A 20,064-nucleotide genomic window follows, 5' to 3' on the forward strand; every position below is an offset into this window, starting at 1 on the left:
CTACATAATTTCAGCAGAGCAGTTTATTGCTCATCATCTATTTCCAAACCATATTTATCCTGCAACCAGCGTTTCTACTGACAGAATATGATGACGTCACGTGTATAGCTACACTACAAAATCACTCATCTGACCTCTAGGTCATTGTACAATCAGGGCTTCTAGAATTTTCATACAATCCACTAGCCATGGGATCAATGATTTTAAAAATTTACTAGCCACACTTAAAAATTCACTAGCCCTGCTTTACTTAAAGTTAACATAATTCTACTAAATACTAGTAATAATCAAATATGTTACCTAAAGAGAAAGCTTAAAACTCTAACATGGAGGGGTTGGGTGTGGGCAGGATATTTATATTTACAAAATAGACTTAACTGCAACATTTTACCTAAAAATATCACTAGCCGTCGGGCATGGCAATAGTAGTTATTTACTAGCCCAACATTGAATATCACTAGCCATGGGAGTTGGGCTACCATAATCTAGAAGTCCTGACAATGTAGCTAAGTAATACCTGGAACCTCTGTGGTATAGAGGCATGTAACTAAAGTTAAAGCTAAAGCTGAAGTAACAGAAATAATAGCTTTCCCCCTTAATTGTTATGGTCTTCAGGATAAAAATAGTAACTAGTTAATGATGTCGGATATCGGCTTTATTCTGTTCAGGCTGAATGAGAAATTCTGCTCTTCTAATTTCCCAATCTTACCATCACAGGATAAAGCAGATATCTGACATCATCAACTAGTTATTTTCTTTATGCATGAAGGAAGGGAGGAAATGTTTTATTTAACGATGCACTCAACACATTTTATTTACGGTTATATGGCGTCAGACATATGGTTAAGGACCACACAGATACTGAGAGACGAAACTAGCTGTCGCCACTTCATGGGCTACTCTTTTCGATTAGCAGCAAAGGATCTTTTATATGCACCATCCCACAGACAGGATAGTACATACCACGGCCTTTGTTAAACCAGTTGTGGAGTACTGGCTGGAGTGAGAAATAGTCCAATGGGTCCACCGACGGGGATTCATCCTAGACCTACCGCGCATCAAGCGAACGCTTTACGACTGGGCTATGTCCCACCCCTCAAAAACAAGTGATGAATACCTCCTTAATCAGGGCTCCACAGTACAGGGCGGAGAGGGGGGTCTGTTCGGCTGGTTTCAGGATAACGGTGCAGCCACACGCCAGGGCCGGGGCCCATTTCCATGACAACATGGCCACCGGATAGTTCCACTGGAATATACAAAACTGTCTTAAAACTCAGCACACATTTATGGTAATGGTTAATGTACATGTAACAATGACCCCCCCAAAAATGTAACAATAGATAAAAAATTCTGTCAAAAATCTATTTTTAAGAAAGAAATTTGCAATAATCGAACCAATATATGAAAAATTTCCATAAAATATTTCTGTTTCTAATATTTTTGTTTTTTTAATATTACTACTGTTAGCTGAAACAAAAAATTACATTTCAGAAAAAAAAATTCTTTGTAGAAGTTTGTTTCAGTGAACAGCACCACTACAACATATTGTTTAAATAAATCGACTACTGGATGTTAAATATTTAATAATTAAAAGTTTGGTTTGTTTAATGACACAACTGGAGCACACTGATAGCTTAATGTCAAACATTTGGTAATTCTGACAAGTACATGTAGTCATCAGAGGAAACCCGATACATCTTTTCAAATTCAGCAAGGGATCTTTTATATGCACTTTTCCACAGACAGGAAAGCACATACCACAGCCTTTGACCAGTTGTGGTGCACTCGTTGGAACAAGAAAAACCCCAATCAGTTGAATGGATCCACCAAGGTGGTTTGATCCTGCAATGCAAGCACCTCAAGTGAGCACTCAACCGACTGAGATAAATCCAGCCCCCATTTAATAATCATGCAAATTTCTGAGCAAACCCACTACACTTTCTCCCATTAGCAGCAAGGGCTCTTTTACATGCACTATTCCACAGGTCCAATTCAATAGGTCCGCCAAGGTGCTTTGATCCTACGACTCAACAACCTCAGGCAAGCACGCTAACAACTGAGCTACATCCTGCATACTCAATCTCCTTTGAGGATGGACCACTAAAACAAATCTTGATCTAATAAAAGATTACTTCATTGTCAATCTGCGAAGAGAACACAGTGAGTAATCTGTGGCAATACATAGCAATATTTACACGTGGAAGAGACTCATTTAAAGACAACTGATTGGCTACAGCTAAATGGTATCTATCAGCCACACATGTAGTATTTTCTACACCATAGTGTGACCCAGATCTGTTAGACATTAGTGTCACTTACAGGAATAATTTGGGCACAAACACCAACTGGCTCATGTCGGGTGAAGGTCATGTAGTCTCCATCTGTGAAGATAAAAACAAGCATTTTGAGAGACTACTAAAGCAATAAATGTTCAAGAGCAATAACTTTGTCAAACTGGGATAAATTCCATTTCTGACAAGAGTTGTGGCCCATGAATAAATTCCCATGAACGTCAAACTTCGTCTGGCAAAAATGAGCAAAACCGAATCAAAGTCAAACTTGGTCTGAAACTGTACGTGATAATTTAACCTGCACACAACATTTCAGCTCAATATCTGGAGGCACTGAGACTAGACAAATGTCAAGGGGCCTAATTCACTAAACACTCGCAAGTTTGCGATCTCACGGTGCAATGCTAAAAAAACCTTGCAATGAGGATACTTTGTACTCTAGCAGAGGCTAAGAAACGTTTGTGAATTAGGACCCTGAAAACTATATGTGGGACAGAGAGAGACAGAGAGACAGATGGAGAAGAAACCCATAGTCCCCCCTCTGGTTGGACAAGTTAAGAACTAATAACATCATAGAGTCAATGTCCTACAAGAAATCATATTAAGAGCCTACCGATGATAATTAATATTATAATAATTTATATAATTTCATTTTGCTTCAGTGTAGTTATAAAGGATAAAAGAAACAACAAAATATGTAATTCTGTGAGCAATTAGTTTATTTTTAGCAAAGATTAACAGTAAAAAAAACCCTGCTTATTGTCTACCAAAATGTTTTCCCAGTTGATTGGCTAAATAATTAAATAAAAAATAAAAGTAGTTTGTTTTGTTTGACGACACCACTAGAGCACATTGATTTATTAATCAACGGCTACTGGATGTCAGACATATAGTCTTAGAGAGGAAACCCGCTACTTTCTTCCAATAGACGCAAGGGATCTTTTATATGTGCCATCCTACAGACAGGATAGCACATCCACGGTCTGTGATATACCAGTCTTAGTGCACTGGCTGGAATGGGTGGAATCGATCCCAAACTGACCACACATCAAGCGAGCGCTTTACCACTGGGCTACGGCCCGCCCTTCATAAATGCGAGACAAAAACATGAATAATTTAAACGACATACCGACTGGAATAGTCTTTCCAGTGATCTTGTCACACCAGCCGGCGAAGTACCTGAAGAAATCAACAGTTGCTCGGACATCGTCAACCGCATCAAGAAATGGCTTGCCATTGTCCAACGTTTCCAAGTTCTGAAACATAATAAAAGATTTATAATCCATGGTAATTAAATATCTAATCACGGGTGGGAATTGGTGAACTGTAAAAAAAATAGGAAATCTAGAAGGGTCCTGGAAATTCTCGAAATCCTAGGTTAAAATCTGTGCCATCTGACACAATTTGGAGGAAAGGACGATTAAAATGTGAGGAAACGCAATGTTCCATGAGAGGAAAACAGCTGATCCGAGAAGAATTCCCACCCCTGCTAATAAATTACAGTGCGAGTACAGCATAATGTAACAATGAGAACTGATGAATTGTGTCAAACAGATATTTCAAGACACTTCAAGAATTCCAGGAACAATTGGTAAATTTTAAAATAACCACCATTTTGAGAGTACTGCTAAAGCAACACATGTCTCTTACCAAGGTCAACAAATTTTCAAATCTCCTATGTTCAAGGTCCATAACTCTGTCAAAAATGGGCAAATCTCCATGAAAGTCAAAACATGACCTGTAACTATAGGCCTACATATGATAAAGCAATAAGCACAATTTTAACTCAATATTTTATTGTCCTACATGTAGCTTTACCGTCTATTTAATGTTGGCAAGTGTTTCATTTGTGACCTCAGGCTAATACCTTCAGTCAAAAATGGCATTTGTGGATATCAAATCTGAAAACTCCACATGCATGGTTACAAATTTATGTATATTCTAATTCACATTCAACAAAAAACTTTGATATGTTTAATTCTGTTGTATTTTGTACTGTATATTTATTTTCCCCATTTTGTTTCTGTGTGCCTCCTACCTTGCCCACAAATAAATTGTTTAATATTTTGGTGTTCGATGTCGATTGACATAGCGATTTATCGGGCAAGAGTAGAACTGTACTACAGTACTGGATGTGGTAAACAGATCATTCACTTCTTGTCTTTTTATAAATTATACATTTCTGGGGCAACGAGGTGTATTATTGGTTTTCTTGCTGATATTTTTGTCCGCGGATGTCCATCTAAATCCTGGTCTTTCCCTTACTGTGTCGGCTAGTTTATCTGTTGTCCATCTGAATGTAAATGGTCTTGTATCAAAAGTGAACCCTATTGACATGGAATTGGGTGATTTTGACGTGATTGCTGTTACGAAAACCCACTTAAATATTTTGAATGAAGAAATTATAATTAAAGGATTTAAAGAACCATACCGTAATGACAGGACTTACAATACTTGGGGCGGTGTAGCAATTTATGTAAAAGAAAATATCATATCAAAACATAGGGATAATATGGATATCCTTGGTCTAGAAGCTCTAAGGGTGGAACTAAATCATAACAAATGTAAAATTTTAATTGGTAACTTTTATCATGCACCATCTACATGTAGTCCTATGCACACATTGAATCTAATTGAAGAATCATTTAGTTGTGGCATGGATGATCGAATAAACAAGGTTGTTATTGTCAGAGATTTTAATTCAAATATTTTCGAACACAACCATCATAAAATCGACCATTTGTGTGCCCGCTTCCAGTTGTATCAACTAATTAAAGAACCTACACGAATTACTCAAAACAGTAAAAGTATTATTGATTTAATATTTGTCTCTTGTCCATTATATGTTGAAACCGTTGAAGTTCTAACTCCTTTATGTAGCGACCATTCTCCAGTTTCACTTTATATTAGTCCCAAATTAGAAAAAAAAGAAAAGAAAGGAATTCCAGAGGACTTTATGGGATTACCCATCTGCCGATATCTATGGTCTAAAATCATTTATTTTGGACTATGACTGGGATAATATTTTTGATTCTGAGTCGATTGATACAATAACTTCAAATTTAACGAGCATTCTACTGAATGCAGCTAAAACGTTTATTCCTTACAAAACTGTTACAGTACGACCAAATGACAAACCCTTTATGAATGGAACCATTCGAAGATTAATCAAGCAAAGGCAAAAACTACACTATAAAGCTAAGACTCTCAACACACCAGTAGCTTGGGTAAACTTTAGAAAAATAAGAAATCTTGTAATTAACGAAGTACGTAAATCTAAGTCCGATTATTTTAACACACTTGATAACAAAATAAATAACACTGATGATGCTGGATCAAAACACTGGTGGAAGCTTGTTAATATGTACTTAAAAAATCGTGGTTCTAGTAATTCAGTGATACCCTTGTTAGTTGATGGAACTGTCATTGAAGACCCCAAAGAATTAGCTAATGCATTCAATGAGTTTTTTATAAAACAATCCACCTTAGATTCTCCATCAGTAGAGCTTCCAATACTAGTTAGTATGGTTAATGATTCACTTACAGGTATTGTGTTAGAGCAAACTGAAGTGGAGGACATCCTAAATTCACTTGACGTATCCAAATCATTGGGCCCTGACCTTATTAGTAATAGATTACTGAAATTATTAGTTAAAGAACTCTCCTATCCCCTTACACGACTGTTTAATTTATCATTGTACCACTCCTTTTTTCCATCTGTATGGAAACTTGCTAATGTAAATCCTATTCATAAAAAAGGTAGTATTCACGAACTTTCAAATTATAGACCAATTTCACTAACAAGTAATAATTCTAAACTTTTTGAAAAATGCATTTTTAAACAACATTATAACAAAATTTCAATCTGGGTTTATTCCAGGTGATTCAACTGTAAACCAGCTTCTGGATTTGTATCATTTTATTTGTCAATCTATGGATGAAGGAAAGGGAGTTAGAGCAGTATTTTGTGATATAAGTCAAGCTTTTGATAGAGTTTGGCACAAGGGTTTAATTCACAAATTGGAAAATGTTGGTATAAAAGGAAAATTATTAGCATGGTTTGAAAGTTATCTATTCCATCGGGAACAGTGTGTAGTATTGCATAACCACTTTTCTCATATCAAGACTGTCCCTGCAGGTGTCCCCCAAGGTTCCATCCTTGGTTCTATTCTGTTTTTGATATATATAAATGATATTGTAAGTGATATCACCTTAAATGTACGACTGTTTGCTGATGATACTTCACTTTATATAACTGTTGTAAATCCTAATGCATGTTGTAAAATTTTAAACACAGATTTAGAGTGTCTTAATAGATGGCAAAAAAAATGGTTAGTAAAATTTAGTCCTAATAAAACTGAAACAATGACTTTCAGTCGTAAAAATTTAAACACTAATAATCCTAGGTTATTCTTAGACAATGTTCAGATATCTGAGGTTGAGGTTCAGAAACATTTGGGTTTAACGTTTCATAAATCTGTAGCATGGGACTGTTATATATAAAAGATATTGTGGATAAGGCCAGTAAAATGATAAATTGTCTTCGTTATTCAAATTTAGATTATCTAGAAAGGCATTAGTAAAAATATAGAGATCGTTTATTCCTCCCATATTTGACTATGCTGTACTATACATCAGGCAAACACCCCTGAAAATCTCCAATTAGATGCTCTTTGTACAATTTGTGGTGCTGTTAGAGGAACACCTCACCAATTGTTATATAGAGAAACTGGTTTCATACCTTTACTAGAAAGGAGGAAGCGACACAAACTCTGTATGATGTATAAACTTTCAAATAACGTTACCAACTTTTTTAACCTTACAACTACCTCGCTCTGCTGCAGAACGTAATGAATACCATATGTGTAATGCAAAGAACCTACAAACATATTTTTATCGAACAAAATTGTTTTCGAACTCCTTCTTTCCTTCTGCAGTAAAATTATGGAACAATATCTGTTGCCTGATATTAGAAATTCTTCTTCATTAAAAATGTTCAAAATACAAATGAACAAACACAACCCTGCTGTTCCATCTTATTTCTATGAAGGTGATAGATGGCAACAGATTCTACATAGCCGACTCCATTTGGGTACCAGTGATTTGAATGGTCACAGATTTGTACGACATGTGACAGATACCCCTTCTTGTATTTGTGGCCATCCAGTTGGAGATGTAGATTTTTTAAAATGTTTTTGCCCAATATATTCTGCAGCTCGCAATACCCATTTACTGAACTATTATAATCTCAAGTGTCATACTTTGCTATTTGGAGAATCAAATTTAAGTGTCCAAGATAATATCTCTATATTTAAAATCTGTTCAGAATTTTCGCTAATAAATATTGTTTAAACCAACAACAAGCTCATAATAATGTGTTATATTACAGCAACGTAGGACAGGTCTCTTTCAAGCAGGTCACAGAATTTGTTGATGAGTTTTCCTCTCTTTGATGCATCCATTGTCCGCCAGGGGGCGTTGGCCTTGAATGCAGCCCGCGCTGCCACAACAGCCTTGTCAACATCGGCCTGAAAAAATTACAAAGCTACAATTATGTACAGAAGTATACCCATAACCAGTTAGTTTTACGTATGTTTTTTAAAATGTCTTTTAGGAGCAGTAATCCAAGGTGGCTATGTTCACAGTTATTATCATTTTCACAAGCTTACAAAGCACATTTTGTGTTTTTTGCTACCCTCTACTACCCTCCTAACAGCAATTTTTTTGCAAGAAATGTTCTTTTTTCCTTCTTTTTTGTTTTGTTTTTTGTTTTGGTGGTGGTAGTGTGTGTGTGTGTGGGGTGGGGGGGGGGGGGTGTTCCAAAGCGTACATAAACTGGGAACTCTATTAACGTGCCCATATCCTTTAAGGTTCAGGCACGCCTACCACGGATCCAGCCTCTGACATAGCCAGTGGGTGGTTCCGGGGCAGGGTGTACATAAAATGTTCAACTGTTAGCTAATTGAAATATATAAAGAAACTATCATGAGCAGTTGTTAGATATTATTTCTCTTTTTTTTTTTTTGACATTGATCATTTATCATTGATATGAATGTAGTATATTTTATTTCTAACATATCCTTAAAAGTTAGGTTTAAAATGTTTAAAAATCAAACTACAGCTGATTTATGGAGTATTTGTACTTGCAGTTTAACTTTATACATTATAGGTTTGTCAGTTTCATTAGTGTTTCATTCATTGTTCCAATGTGGGTTTTTTGGGGGGGCTTTTTTTTTCTTTTTTTTTTAATTGGGATTTATTACTCAGGTGATATGTTTAACTCATTATTAGTTTTATGTTCCTGCTAATCCATTGGTATGGTACTTGCATTGGGGTTACCCAAGCATACCATGATACCGTATGGTACGATTGTTCCAATGTTTGATGTGACTTTGGCATCTGAGCATGGAGCAGCTATTGGCCAATCAGATGTCTGTAAATTGATCTCTCACAACCAGCCTCGGTGGTGTCGTGGTTAAGCCATCGGTCTACAGGCTGGTAGGTCCTGGTTTGGATCCCAGTTGAGGCATGGGATTTTTAATCCAGATACCAACTCCAAACCCTGAGTGAGTGCTCCGCAAGGCTCAATGGGTAGGTGTAAACCACTTGCACCAACCAGTGATCCATAACTGGTTCAACAAAGGCCATGGTTTGTGCTATCCTGCCTGTGGGAAGCGCAAATAAAAGATCACTTGCTGCTCATCGGAAAGAGTAGCCCATGAAGTGGCGACTGCGGGTTTCCTCTCAAAAAATCTGTGTGGTCCTTAACCATATGTCCAACACCATATAACCATAAATAAAATGTGTTGAATGCGTCGTTAAATAAAACATTTCTTTCTTTCTTTCTTGATCTCTTACATGTTATCATTGTGTGATACAGTGCTTAGGCCAAACAAAATAGTTTTCTAGTGTCTGGTCACCACGCATCGATTTTGACCCTCACGTGTCAATATATATTTTTCCCCCAAAGAATGGCGTAAATTTTTGCCTGGATTTTCTTGCTATGACAAAACCACATTTGGATCGGATCGGATAAGGCTTTAACATGCTCATGCACCACTTAGGTTTCGAGCATGTCCGCCCCAGGGCTCAGCCTCTGAAGGTCAGGGGCCCAATCCGGGGCAGATCGCATTTGGAGCCAAACTGCTATCGTACATGAACTAGGACGAGCATTCTGATTTCAAGTTAAATGTGGCCCTTATTTCAGTATTAAATATACCCACCTTTTCTGTGCAATCACTGCATCAATTCTGGAACTTTGGTCTGACCAGAGACCGAATTTCTTTTTTGGGGACTTAATGTTTCAAACATTTGATGGTAAATTGATCTCACAAATGTGTTATCATTGTGTGATAGTGATTATGCTTCGACAATTTGATGGTGAGCAATAAACTGCCCTTACCTTTGAAATACCCTTATAACAATATTGTGTAAAATAAATTGATCTCACACACGTGTTATCATTGTGTGATAGTGATTATGCTTCGACAATTTAATGGTGAGCAATAAACTGCTCTCAGCTTGAAATACCCTTGTAACAATATTGTGTAAATCAGCAATACCAGCATGTGATGAGGCAAGTAGTTATAGTTGCCCACATGGAAATAGTTCTTGAACATGCATACGCATCAAACCATAAGATGATAGCAAAGATATCACACAGTGTTGTCTACAATGAGTGTCAGGCATGGGGGAATGTGGGGGGTTGGGTGGGCTCTAGCCCTCCCCCAATAATTCTGAATAAAAAAATACTATTGGTATAGTAAATCTTAAAGCAGAGATGAATTTTATTGTTTGAATGCTGGAAATTGCATTTCTGGATATCTAGTTTTAAAACATGTACGTGGAACATACCCCCTAACCCTCTAGATATTTTGCTTTGCACAGTCGATCTCAGTCAGACCCACCTCCCAATGTCTACTTGCTTTGCCGTGCCTGAGTGTGTAAGAATTTGGTTTTTTTTTATCCCACTACTGCCCCCTTTCCTCTCTCTCCTTTGAATTCCATCTCATTTAATTACAATCTGGCAACGCCTCCTATCTTTCAACTTCTTTCGCTGTCCACCTCCACATCCCAGTCCTTGTCTCTCTAAGAATTTACCTTATCACCTTCTTGTATGTCACAGATTTTCTCTCCATTGCATGGGTTGATTACAGGAAAGACTTTTCCACTGACCGAGTTATGCCACTCATTGTTGATAAAAATCTGAAATATTAAAAAACCAAAAACAGACAGCTATAAAACTTGTGTACAGCATTAGGCTATTCCAGAGATTTTTACATCACAAAAAAAACCCACAAACACAAAAAAACAATGATGACTACATGTTTATTGTTAGTTTGCTTTGGTTTCTGCAGAGAACAATATTTCAAAATCTTAGGTAACCGGAAGTCCGTTCACGTGAGTTTTACTTAGGTAACCGATATTTCGATTACGTAAATAATACAGTTCATGTAACCGATGAGTTAGGTATACCTAATGCTAAAATATTTAAACTGCGGTTCTGTGCTACATTGATGGTTCAATTTAAGCCACGCCTACTACCCCCCACCCCCCACCCCAATCATATTTAGATATTTTGAAGAAAACACACGTGAAAGCTACAAAAAAAAAAAAAAAATGTATACGATAAATTAATGGAAAATGCTATAGCAGAGTAGACATATAGATTTATACGCATTGATTTTTAAAAAAACGTCTTCGATAATCCTGACATGAGACTCGGTCGGTGGCCAGAGAAATCATATAGGAAACGTCACGCCTGTAACTTACTTGTAAGCGATGTTCTACAGCTGTTGGCGAAAATTAAACAGTTCCACCGACAGCATAAATGTTAAGACACATTCCCTTCATTCACTTTCATAAAATATAAACTAAACATGAATAGGACAATTCCTTCCAATATAACTAAATGATCCGTAAGAATGCACAGCAGCTAGAGGAAATGATGTCATTTACAAAAAATCACCTGATTCAAATAGTAGTGAATGAATGTTCGTAATGCTTATGCGACATAAGTATCAATGAAGTTTACACAATACTACAAGCGTATTTAAAGCTAAACAAAATAAATTCAGTTATGTATTGTTAAAGTATGCATATAAATTTAATTATAAGATTTGACTGCAATTATTTTTTGGTTCATGCAAGTATGAACCGAAAAATAATTGCAGTCAATTCTTAAATAAATTAATATTTTTGTTTAATATGAATTTTATCTTTATTCATTATGAAGTTAAATGCCAATTAACTGGGTTGTTTTTTTTTTTTGTTTTTTTTTAATAATCCCTGTACCGGTAATAATGGAAAATTCCATTGTTATTGTGAGGTAAAACAACAAGACAGATTTTTATTTTGTGCCAGAATAATGTAAGCTAATTAAATATGATTCATTTTTACCATAACATTGAATAGTGTCAAAAACTAGGTCTACAATATAATTATGGCGTATCAAGTCCCAGTCCAAAATTGTAGATTCTGGTCAGTTTGGCTCTGTCAAAATATACGTTCTACAATGTTGTCTGTTGCCAGATCTGTAGTTCGAGCCAGCACAGACGCAGTGTGTTTTGTATTATTCGATTCAGTATCAGTGCCTTTCTTTTTCAACGGGTTCCATACTCGCCAGACCCTAAAATCAATGGTCGCCTAACTGACTATCTTTGTAAAATTCATGGTCGCCCATAGCCAATAAAGATCGCCATGGGCGACCGGGCGACTGCTAATTTTCAACCCTGAACACACCGAGGAATGAGTTGTATATGTACTTGTTTTCTTTTATTATATATATATATATATATATGTGTATGTCTATGTCTATGTCTATGTCTATGTGTATGTGTATGTGTCTATATATATATATATATATAGAGAGAGAGAGAGAGAGAGAGAGAGAGAGAGAGAGAGAGAGAGAGAGAGAGATAGAGAGAGAGAGAGAGAGAGAGAGAGAGAGAGAGAGAGAGAGAGAGAGCGTAGAAGAAAACAAGCTACATTTTGGTACTAAAATTTGATTAAATGAAAACCACACACATTTGATGATAAAAAGAGTATACTCTTTATTCAAGAACTGGATGCATCCGGGTTTTTTCATGGAAGTCGATAGAATTGTGTATTTTCTTTTCAGTATAATGTGGAATTTTTATCATTGTACATGCTTTAACCATTTTGGTTGCTATTAACGTCAGTTAGTGTCGACAAGCAACAACATTAAACCCAACGTAGTCACATTCTGTATGGGAACTAGGGAAGCCATGGCGTTTATTCAGGTTTGACACATTTTAGTGCATCTACCCAGAAGCGGCATCTGATCTCTTCTTTTCGAAATTTAGAAAACGATATTTTTTTTTTACATCATGTTATGATTTATGCAGCCAACTGCACAACTTGCTTCAGGCATCGTGGCCGTTAACTGCTGTAAATGATCGGCCAAAGTAGCCTCAATTCACTATCAAACCATACGTAATGAAGGAAGAGCTTCACCGTGTCACGTGATAAACAATGGCGGTCAGGGGTCGAAGTACCCGTATGTTCGGTTCCGAGAATGAACTAAGGTCTCACTACACAGATAACTTCCAGGTGAGAGTTCATTCATCACGGTCCACTATAGTTCCTAATGGTGACACACGTTATGGTTCACATATTCACTTCTAGGAAATGGTGAAGAATTAAAACAATATGTATGTTTAATGGTAAGCCTTCTGGCTGTATTTTGTCCATGCTGTTGTGTAATATTGTGCATTGACCTTTTGGGATATGGCTATACAGAGCAGGAGACAGCCGTGATGAATCGGTTAATGAACCACCTGTTCGGACAGGTACTTCAGCCAGATGAGGTCATATAGCAAAAAACTGAGACGGAAATGTTCTCAATTTTGGAGTGAAAATAAATGCTTATACAATGTATGTTTGCAATGGTGTATGTTGTTAGTGCCAATGAGAACCCGTTCTATTGGCAATCCTCATTTGAAGTTGGGCAATTTAACATGTGTTTCAATAACAGATGACATCTGTGTAGTGAGACCTAACCTGGAGGCAACTCGGCTACGGTAGGCGGTACGTATTATAGTCCCCATAACCATCGTAATGCTGATGACACCACTGTACGTTTACCTGTTTGTATTTTATAGGTGGGTTTCGATCCGGTGTTGGGTCAGACATGTCTTAATGTGGGTTTTTTCTTTGTTTTTAATTCAGTTTCGTCTTTTCACACAAGTGACACGGTCCACAAAATCTACAGGCCTATTAGTCTGTTTCTTAGTCATAAATCCTCCTTTCACTCAAGAGCACACGCGAATTTATTTTTTTGAAAACCCACTCTGGCCGATTACTATACACGAACCCCTGTCAATCAGTGACACGTCACAATCTCGATCGATTCACAGTCTAATCTGTCGAGGCTAACTGGAGTGGAGGGTGTGTGGGGGGGGGGGGGGGGGGGGGTAAGCGCGTTGACAAGGGGAGTGTTTCTGGAGTCAAAATCCATCCCTGCTCAAGCAAAATAATTTATTTTTTTCCGTTTGTTTTTTCAATATATTTTTCGATGGAACATGACTCGACCCCCTGTAAACTTCGATCGCCAAAGTCTAGATCCCTCGCTAAAATCCATTTACACTCACCTGAGGATTCATTACCTTCAAATACATACTTAGCCTACATACTTACACGACAAAACTACAACAGTATTGATATATATAAACTTCTGTCTGACATAGCTATTCTACATAGAAGCTGCATGGTTACGGCAGTTAGTTAGTGAAATTGACTTCATCGGTCTATATGTTTCACAATGACTTGCATTAATGAAAATATTAAATGTACATTGAATGAACAAATAAATGAATGGTACCTGAAAGTGTTGTTTTATACTATATAAATGGGAACTCTCAACTGTGCGTGTAAATCAGCGTTTTTATACCCTGCATAATGTAAGGAAAGTCTCAGGGCTGTAGGCATGCTCGAAGTTGGCACCACCCAGCGAATTGTGGCCCGTAGACTTAATGTCACATGCCGATTGTGGGCTCGATATCGACAAACCACAAATGTGGATGATCGTCCCCGTTCAGGATGGCCAAGGACCACAACTCCGGTTCAGGACCGCTTCATTAGGACGTACACGTTGAGGAATCGAAGTCAATCAGCCGATCTTCTTCTTCTGCGTTCAAGTTATAGTTGATCATGCTTTAGATTTAGAGTCCGGTTGTGGTGATAAAAAACGCTGTCAGCTGATCAGATCACAAGAGAACTCCGTTTTACAAATGGACTGCATAAAAGTAATATCCACGCATGTCGACCCTACGTTACCGCACATTGGACTGTGAGAAACATTGAATTAATGAATGAATGTTTAACGACACCCCAGCACGAAATATACATCGGCTATTGGGTGTCAAACTATGGTTAATGCAACCCAATGTGATGATCAACATCAATATAAAAATTCAACAGGTCAATAAAAACACAGTGTAAAGGACTGTGTAAAAATACAAATATCACAGATAGATATAATTAAAATTTAGAATAAAACTCAGTGTCACATAAAAATTGTAAAATAATTTCTGGATGGAATCAAAATGATTCCATCACATTTCTTTGTCCAAATAAATCTTTTCGCGTTTCTTTCAGAAACTGACACTCCACCAAAATGTGGCGCACAGTCAGAAGACACTGACAATGCTCACATTGAGGCGGAGGATCCTTCTTCAAGATAAATAAATGAGTCAAGCAAGTGTGACCGATGCGGGCACGACACAAGACGATTTCATCCTTCCTGCACTGTCTATAGGAGGACTGCCACTCTCCCAAGACTGGCTTGATAGCATGACACTTGTTCGCAACCTCACCGTCCCAATCACGTTGCCAAGTGGAAAAGATCAATTGGTTGATACAATATTTAAAATCAGTATAAGGTACACCAACCCTGGCATGAGGCAAACCCAAAGAAGACTTGGCAGCAGAATCTGCCTTTTCATTACCCCTGATGCCAACATGGCTGGGTACCCAACAAAATACAATGTCTTTATTGGCAATAGATAAAAAGACACACTTTCGTAAAGCTTGAAGACACGAAAGTGAGTCTGTAAAAATAATAAATTTGGATACACTAGAATCCTTTAGTTCTTCCAAGGCTTTGATGACTGCCTAAACTTCAGCACTAAAAATCGATGCTGAGTCAGGCAGTCTCATGGAAAGTATTGTGTCTGATGGAAAATCTGTAGCACAAGCCACAGAATTTCCATCCCGTGATCCATCTGTATACACAGGAATGTAACCACGGTACTTGTCTTGAATTTCCATGAAAAACTGTTTATAAATAACAGCATCTGTGCGATCTCTCTTCAGCTGCGCCAGATCAAACACAATTTTAGGTGGTGTCAGACACCAATGTGGTAAAACAAAATATGAAGGAGTTTCCAAAGTGTCATTTAAATCAATGTTGGAAAGCGACAAAAAACGCTTAATGCGAAGACCAAATGTACGAATAGCATTTAGCTTTGCATCAAACAACTTCATATATTTGTTGTCAAACACCGCATCATGTGCTGGATGTTTTGGTAAAGATTTAATCTTGGCAGCATACTGCAGAGAAAGCTTGGCACGTCTAGCACCCAAACAAGATTCGTGTGAATCAACGTACAAGCTCTCTACAGGAGATGTTCTAAACGCACCAAGACAAAGCCTAAGTCCGTGATTGTGTACACCTTGAGGTACACCCATCTCCTGTGGATGAATGTCGGACAAAGTCGACCCCACCCGGACTTTAAAAGATCTATCTTTTAAAAATTGAGATATAAAAACAGGAAGTCGACCTCTTAGGCCCATGCCATGGAGGTCGTTTAAAATCCCATACTTCCACGTGGTATCGTAAGCTTTCTCCAAATCAAAAAACACTGAAACCAAGTGCTGATTATGGATGAAAGCTTCCCTACAAAACGTTTCAAATCTAACAAGATGATCAACCGTGCTACGTCTAGATCTGAACCCACATTGCACGTTAGTAAGCAATTTGTGAGATTCAAGATACCAAACGAGTCTACGATTGATCATGCGTTCCATGGTTTTACAAATGCAACTTGTCAAAGCGATAGGGCAATAACTAGTAGGATTGGTTGGAACATTACCAGGTTTGGGAATAGGAATAATAATAGCTTTCCTCCAATCAGAAGGAAAGTCTCCAGAAATCCAGATGTTATTAAAAATATTCAACAGAACAATCAAAGATGATTCAGGTAAATGTTTCAATAACTGATAATGAATTTCATCCGGTCCTACTGAAGTATCATGGGCTCAACGAAGAGCATCCTGCAATTTCTCCATAGAGAAATGCCTATTGTATACTTCAGCATTTTCGGATGAAAAATTAATGGACTGCTTTTCAGCTTTAGTTCTGACAGATGTAAAAGCATCTGTACTGAAAGCAGAAGATGAAGTATGAGAAAAGTTATCTGCCAATGCATTGGCAATGTCACGATGAGACGTAACATCCGTATCATTGACAGACAAATGATGAACTGTATTACTGGTTTCTTTACCTTTGATTTTACGGATCCTATTCCAGACAGATTTCACTGATGTTTGTGAATTCAACTTGGAGACAAAAGTTCTCCAAGATGATTTCTTACTCTGTCTAATCTCTCTGCGAGCCTTAGCCCTAGCGATACGAAATGCATCCAGGTTGTCTGCTGTAGGTTCACGTTTGAACCGCTCAAGCAACCTGTTTCGCTCTTTGAATGCATCTTTGCTCGTATCATTAAACCATGGTTTATTGAAACGATTTGGCACTGCCGAAATCTTAAGAATAGTTTCATCTGCAATGTCCTTCAAGATGGAAGTGAACAAAGACATGGGCGCATCAGTAATGGCAAATTGTTGCAGACGAGTGCTGCACAGATGCTGAAACTGACCCCAATTTGCCTTCGCCAACTTCCACCTTTGAACCCTTTCAAGTGATGGTGGTCCATCATTCTCCAAAATAATGGGAAAGTGGTCACTACCACAAAGGTTTGAACCAACTTTCCAGGAGAAATCAACAAAAAGTGATGGACTACAAAGAGTTAAATCTATGGAAGTGAAAGATCCACTTGCAGAATGAAAATATGTACGACTTTTACCATTAAATAAAAGTAAGTAGTTTTTGAGAATTAAGTCTTCCAATTGTTTACCTCTAATATTGATATCCTCGCATCCCCACAAAGTGTGGTGACCATTAAAATCTCCCATAATAATAAAGGGAGTAGGGAGCTGATCAAGAAGACCTTGAAGATCCCTAGGATTGAAATTAAAATGATTACGAGGTGGCAAGTAAACTGAGCACATAGTAACAGTTTTATGAGCCGTGACTTTGACAGCCACAGCTTGTAAATAGGTATTTAATGTTACTGAACTCTGAGGAATGTTTTCATTAACAAGAATGGAAACACCCCCAGATGCTCTATTTTCAGTTTCTTGAAATTTATGATAGAGGTTAAATCCTCTCATGGTAATATAATCAGTGTCCTTCAAGAAAGTTTCCTGAAGACACACTGCAAGAGGATTATGTTTTTGAATTAAAAGACTTAATTCATCAAAATTGGGCCTAATTCCACGGCAGTTCCACTGAATGACTGAATTAGTCATTGGGAGGAAGTATGGGAGTTAATTTGGACTTTCCCTTTTGTTTTGAAGAAGGTGCATGTACTCGTGGAAGATCGATGGACATGTAATCCATCCCATCTTCATCATCAGTAACCAAAGCAGTAAATGAGTTGCTGATTGGGATGGTACGCATCTCAATCTTCTTCATTCTTCCAGAGTATTTGTTTTTTGATGACTTTGCATCTTTGCTTGGCTGAGGTCCTTTACTGGTTCCAGGCACCCCAGAAGTCGACCTACGTGGCGGATCTATAGATCCCAAAGATGCCCGAGACTGTTTATTTGCTTCATTTTTTTTGTGGGCGACCCTTACTACTTGCTTTTCAGCTTTCTGTATATCTGACAGTTTTTTGTATTTAGCGTCATCACAGTGCCAGGTAATATCAGTATTAGTTTCAACGCTTATCATAGAAACCCGTACTGCTGAAGCATATGACTGCCCAGCTGCAACAACTGGTGTCGATGTCTCCACCAATTTCCTAGCTTCCTGGAATGATAAGCGCTTTTCAACCTTGACCTGTTGAACCTTCTTTTCTGTTTTCCATCTTGCACATTCTCGCGAATAAGCAAAATGGTGCCCCTTACAGTTTATGCCCATGATCTCATTTTGACATGTTTTGCTGTCATGGTCTAGCTGACCACAACGCGCGCATGTCAAATGGTTTCTACATGCAGTCTGACTATGGCCAAACATTTGGCACTTAAAACAGCGCAAAGGGTTTGGAATCTAAGGTTCCACAGGTATGCTGAGATACCCAGCCCTGATTGATTGAGGGAGTGTTGGCTTGTTAAAAGACAGGATAAATGTATTCGTAGGAACTAATTCATTGTTCCTACGAACCATTATCCTCTTTACAAATGTCACACCTTGTGATGATAAATTCTCAAGGATCTCATCATCACCAACTCCCTGCAAATCACGAGACCTAATCACTCCCTTAGAAGAATTAAGGGAGGCATGGACTGTCACTGTGATTGGCACATTGCATAAAATAACCGACTTTAAAAAACATTTAGAATGGCTTTCTGTTGAGCATTCAACAAGCAAAGTTCCATTCCTTAATTTTTTAACAGTCTTCGGCTCACCAGCCAAGCCGACAAGCCCCTTCTGGACAGCAAACGGTGAAAGTTTGCTCAAGGCTCTGTCAACAGTTGAACTAATGACCAAGAACCTCGGCCAGGAATCAGAAGATATCACTCTTGATTTGTTTTTAACATATATGTTCTTGAATTCTTCATCTGAAGAAGAAGAATCCGCAACTTCGGTATGGACCCTTTTCGGGGTCACTTCAAATGGTTGAGAATGGTTTGTACCCATATTAGAGTTCAAATGTTTCATCAACCATGCCCCCACCCACCACGGAGTCCAACAAGGGGACATGATGTTACGGATAACCAGCAGACACTCATGCCAGGGATACATGGCTGATATACTCAGGCAAGAAAAAATTAATCACCCGATTGACCCTAGCCACCGCCCCAAGAGCAACAAATATAAAAAGTAATTAAAGCAATGTTTGTTCTTGACTACTATAAACAAAACAAAGGTTGCGTGCTCTCGAGCTTGGCATGACCAGCCGATTGATCAGGTCTTGCCTCCCTGACTACCCGTCTATATGAACTCCGGGCCAAAGTGATGTATTGCCAGAAGTCATACCCGCAGGTATGCCCCAACTCAATCACCAGGATCCCATCATCCATTTTCACGGGTTGCACCTCACGGCAAACAAGGTGCCCCAAAAGGGGAGTTGTGCTGTATTGGCCATTCTCAAAGAGAATGTTACAGCACGCGCAGGGGTGAGAAACATTGCTGCCAGACGTCAATGGTGTACACATCGTAGACATTGGGCTAACATGCGTTGGGCTCGGGTAATGTTTTCAGACGAGTCCAGATTCACACTAGACTTCTATGATCGACGAACGACAGCGTGTCTGGCGACGTCCCAATTAACGCTACGCCAACGTCAACTCTCGTCCTCATGACCGATTTGGAGGAGGGTCCGTTATGGTGTGGGGTGGCATCACCATGACTGCCAGAACCCAGCTGCATATTGTTCACGGGAGGGTCACTGGGCAATACTACCGTGACAACATCCTTTCACCGATCGTTGTGCCCTTCGCACGTCAGGCTGGACGCCAACGCCCGTGC

The 20,064-nt window shown here is 38.3% G+C and overlaps 1 protein-coding gene across 2 annotated transcripts in view; it reads right to left on the bottom strand.

Moving 5' to 3' along the window:
• LOC121370067 (retinal dehydrogenase 1-like) overlaps positions 1-13,601 on the bottom strand; it is a 35,424-nt gene extending 21,823 nt beyond the window's left edge. The window contains exons 1-6 of one of the 2 annotated variants that reach the window (XM_041495179.1): positions 13,398-13,601; positions 10,392-10,496; positions 7,679-7,819; positions 3,421-3,547; positions 2,320-2,381; positions 1,118-1,246 (exon numbers count right to left, since the gene is read on the bottom strand). In XM_041495179.1, the coding sequence (XP_041351113.1) occupies positions 1,118-1,246; positions 2,320-2,381; positions 3,421-3,547; positions 7,679-7,819; positions 10,392-10,496; positions 13,398-13,445 (612 nt within the window). In that variant the 5' untranslated portion in view covers positions 13,446-13,601. The remainder of the gene's footprint in view (positions 1-1,117; positions 1,247-2,319; positions 2,382-3,420; positions 3,548-7,678; positions 7,820-10,391; positions 10,497-13,397) is intronic. The other variant, XM_041495171.1, reaches the window with a different exon arrangement.
• Between the last annotated feature and the right edge of the window lie 6,463 nt (positions 13,602-20,064).

Source organism: Gigantopelta aegis, chromosome 1, assembly GCF_016097555.1.
Source record: "Gigantopelta aegis isolate Gae_Host chromosome 1, Gae_host_genome, whole genome shotgun sequence".
NCBI lineage: Eukaryota > Metazoa > Mollusca > Gastropoda > Neomphalida > Peltospiridae > Gigantopelta > Gigantopelta aegis.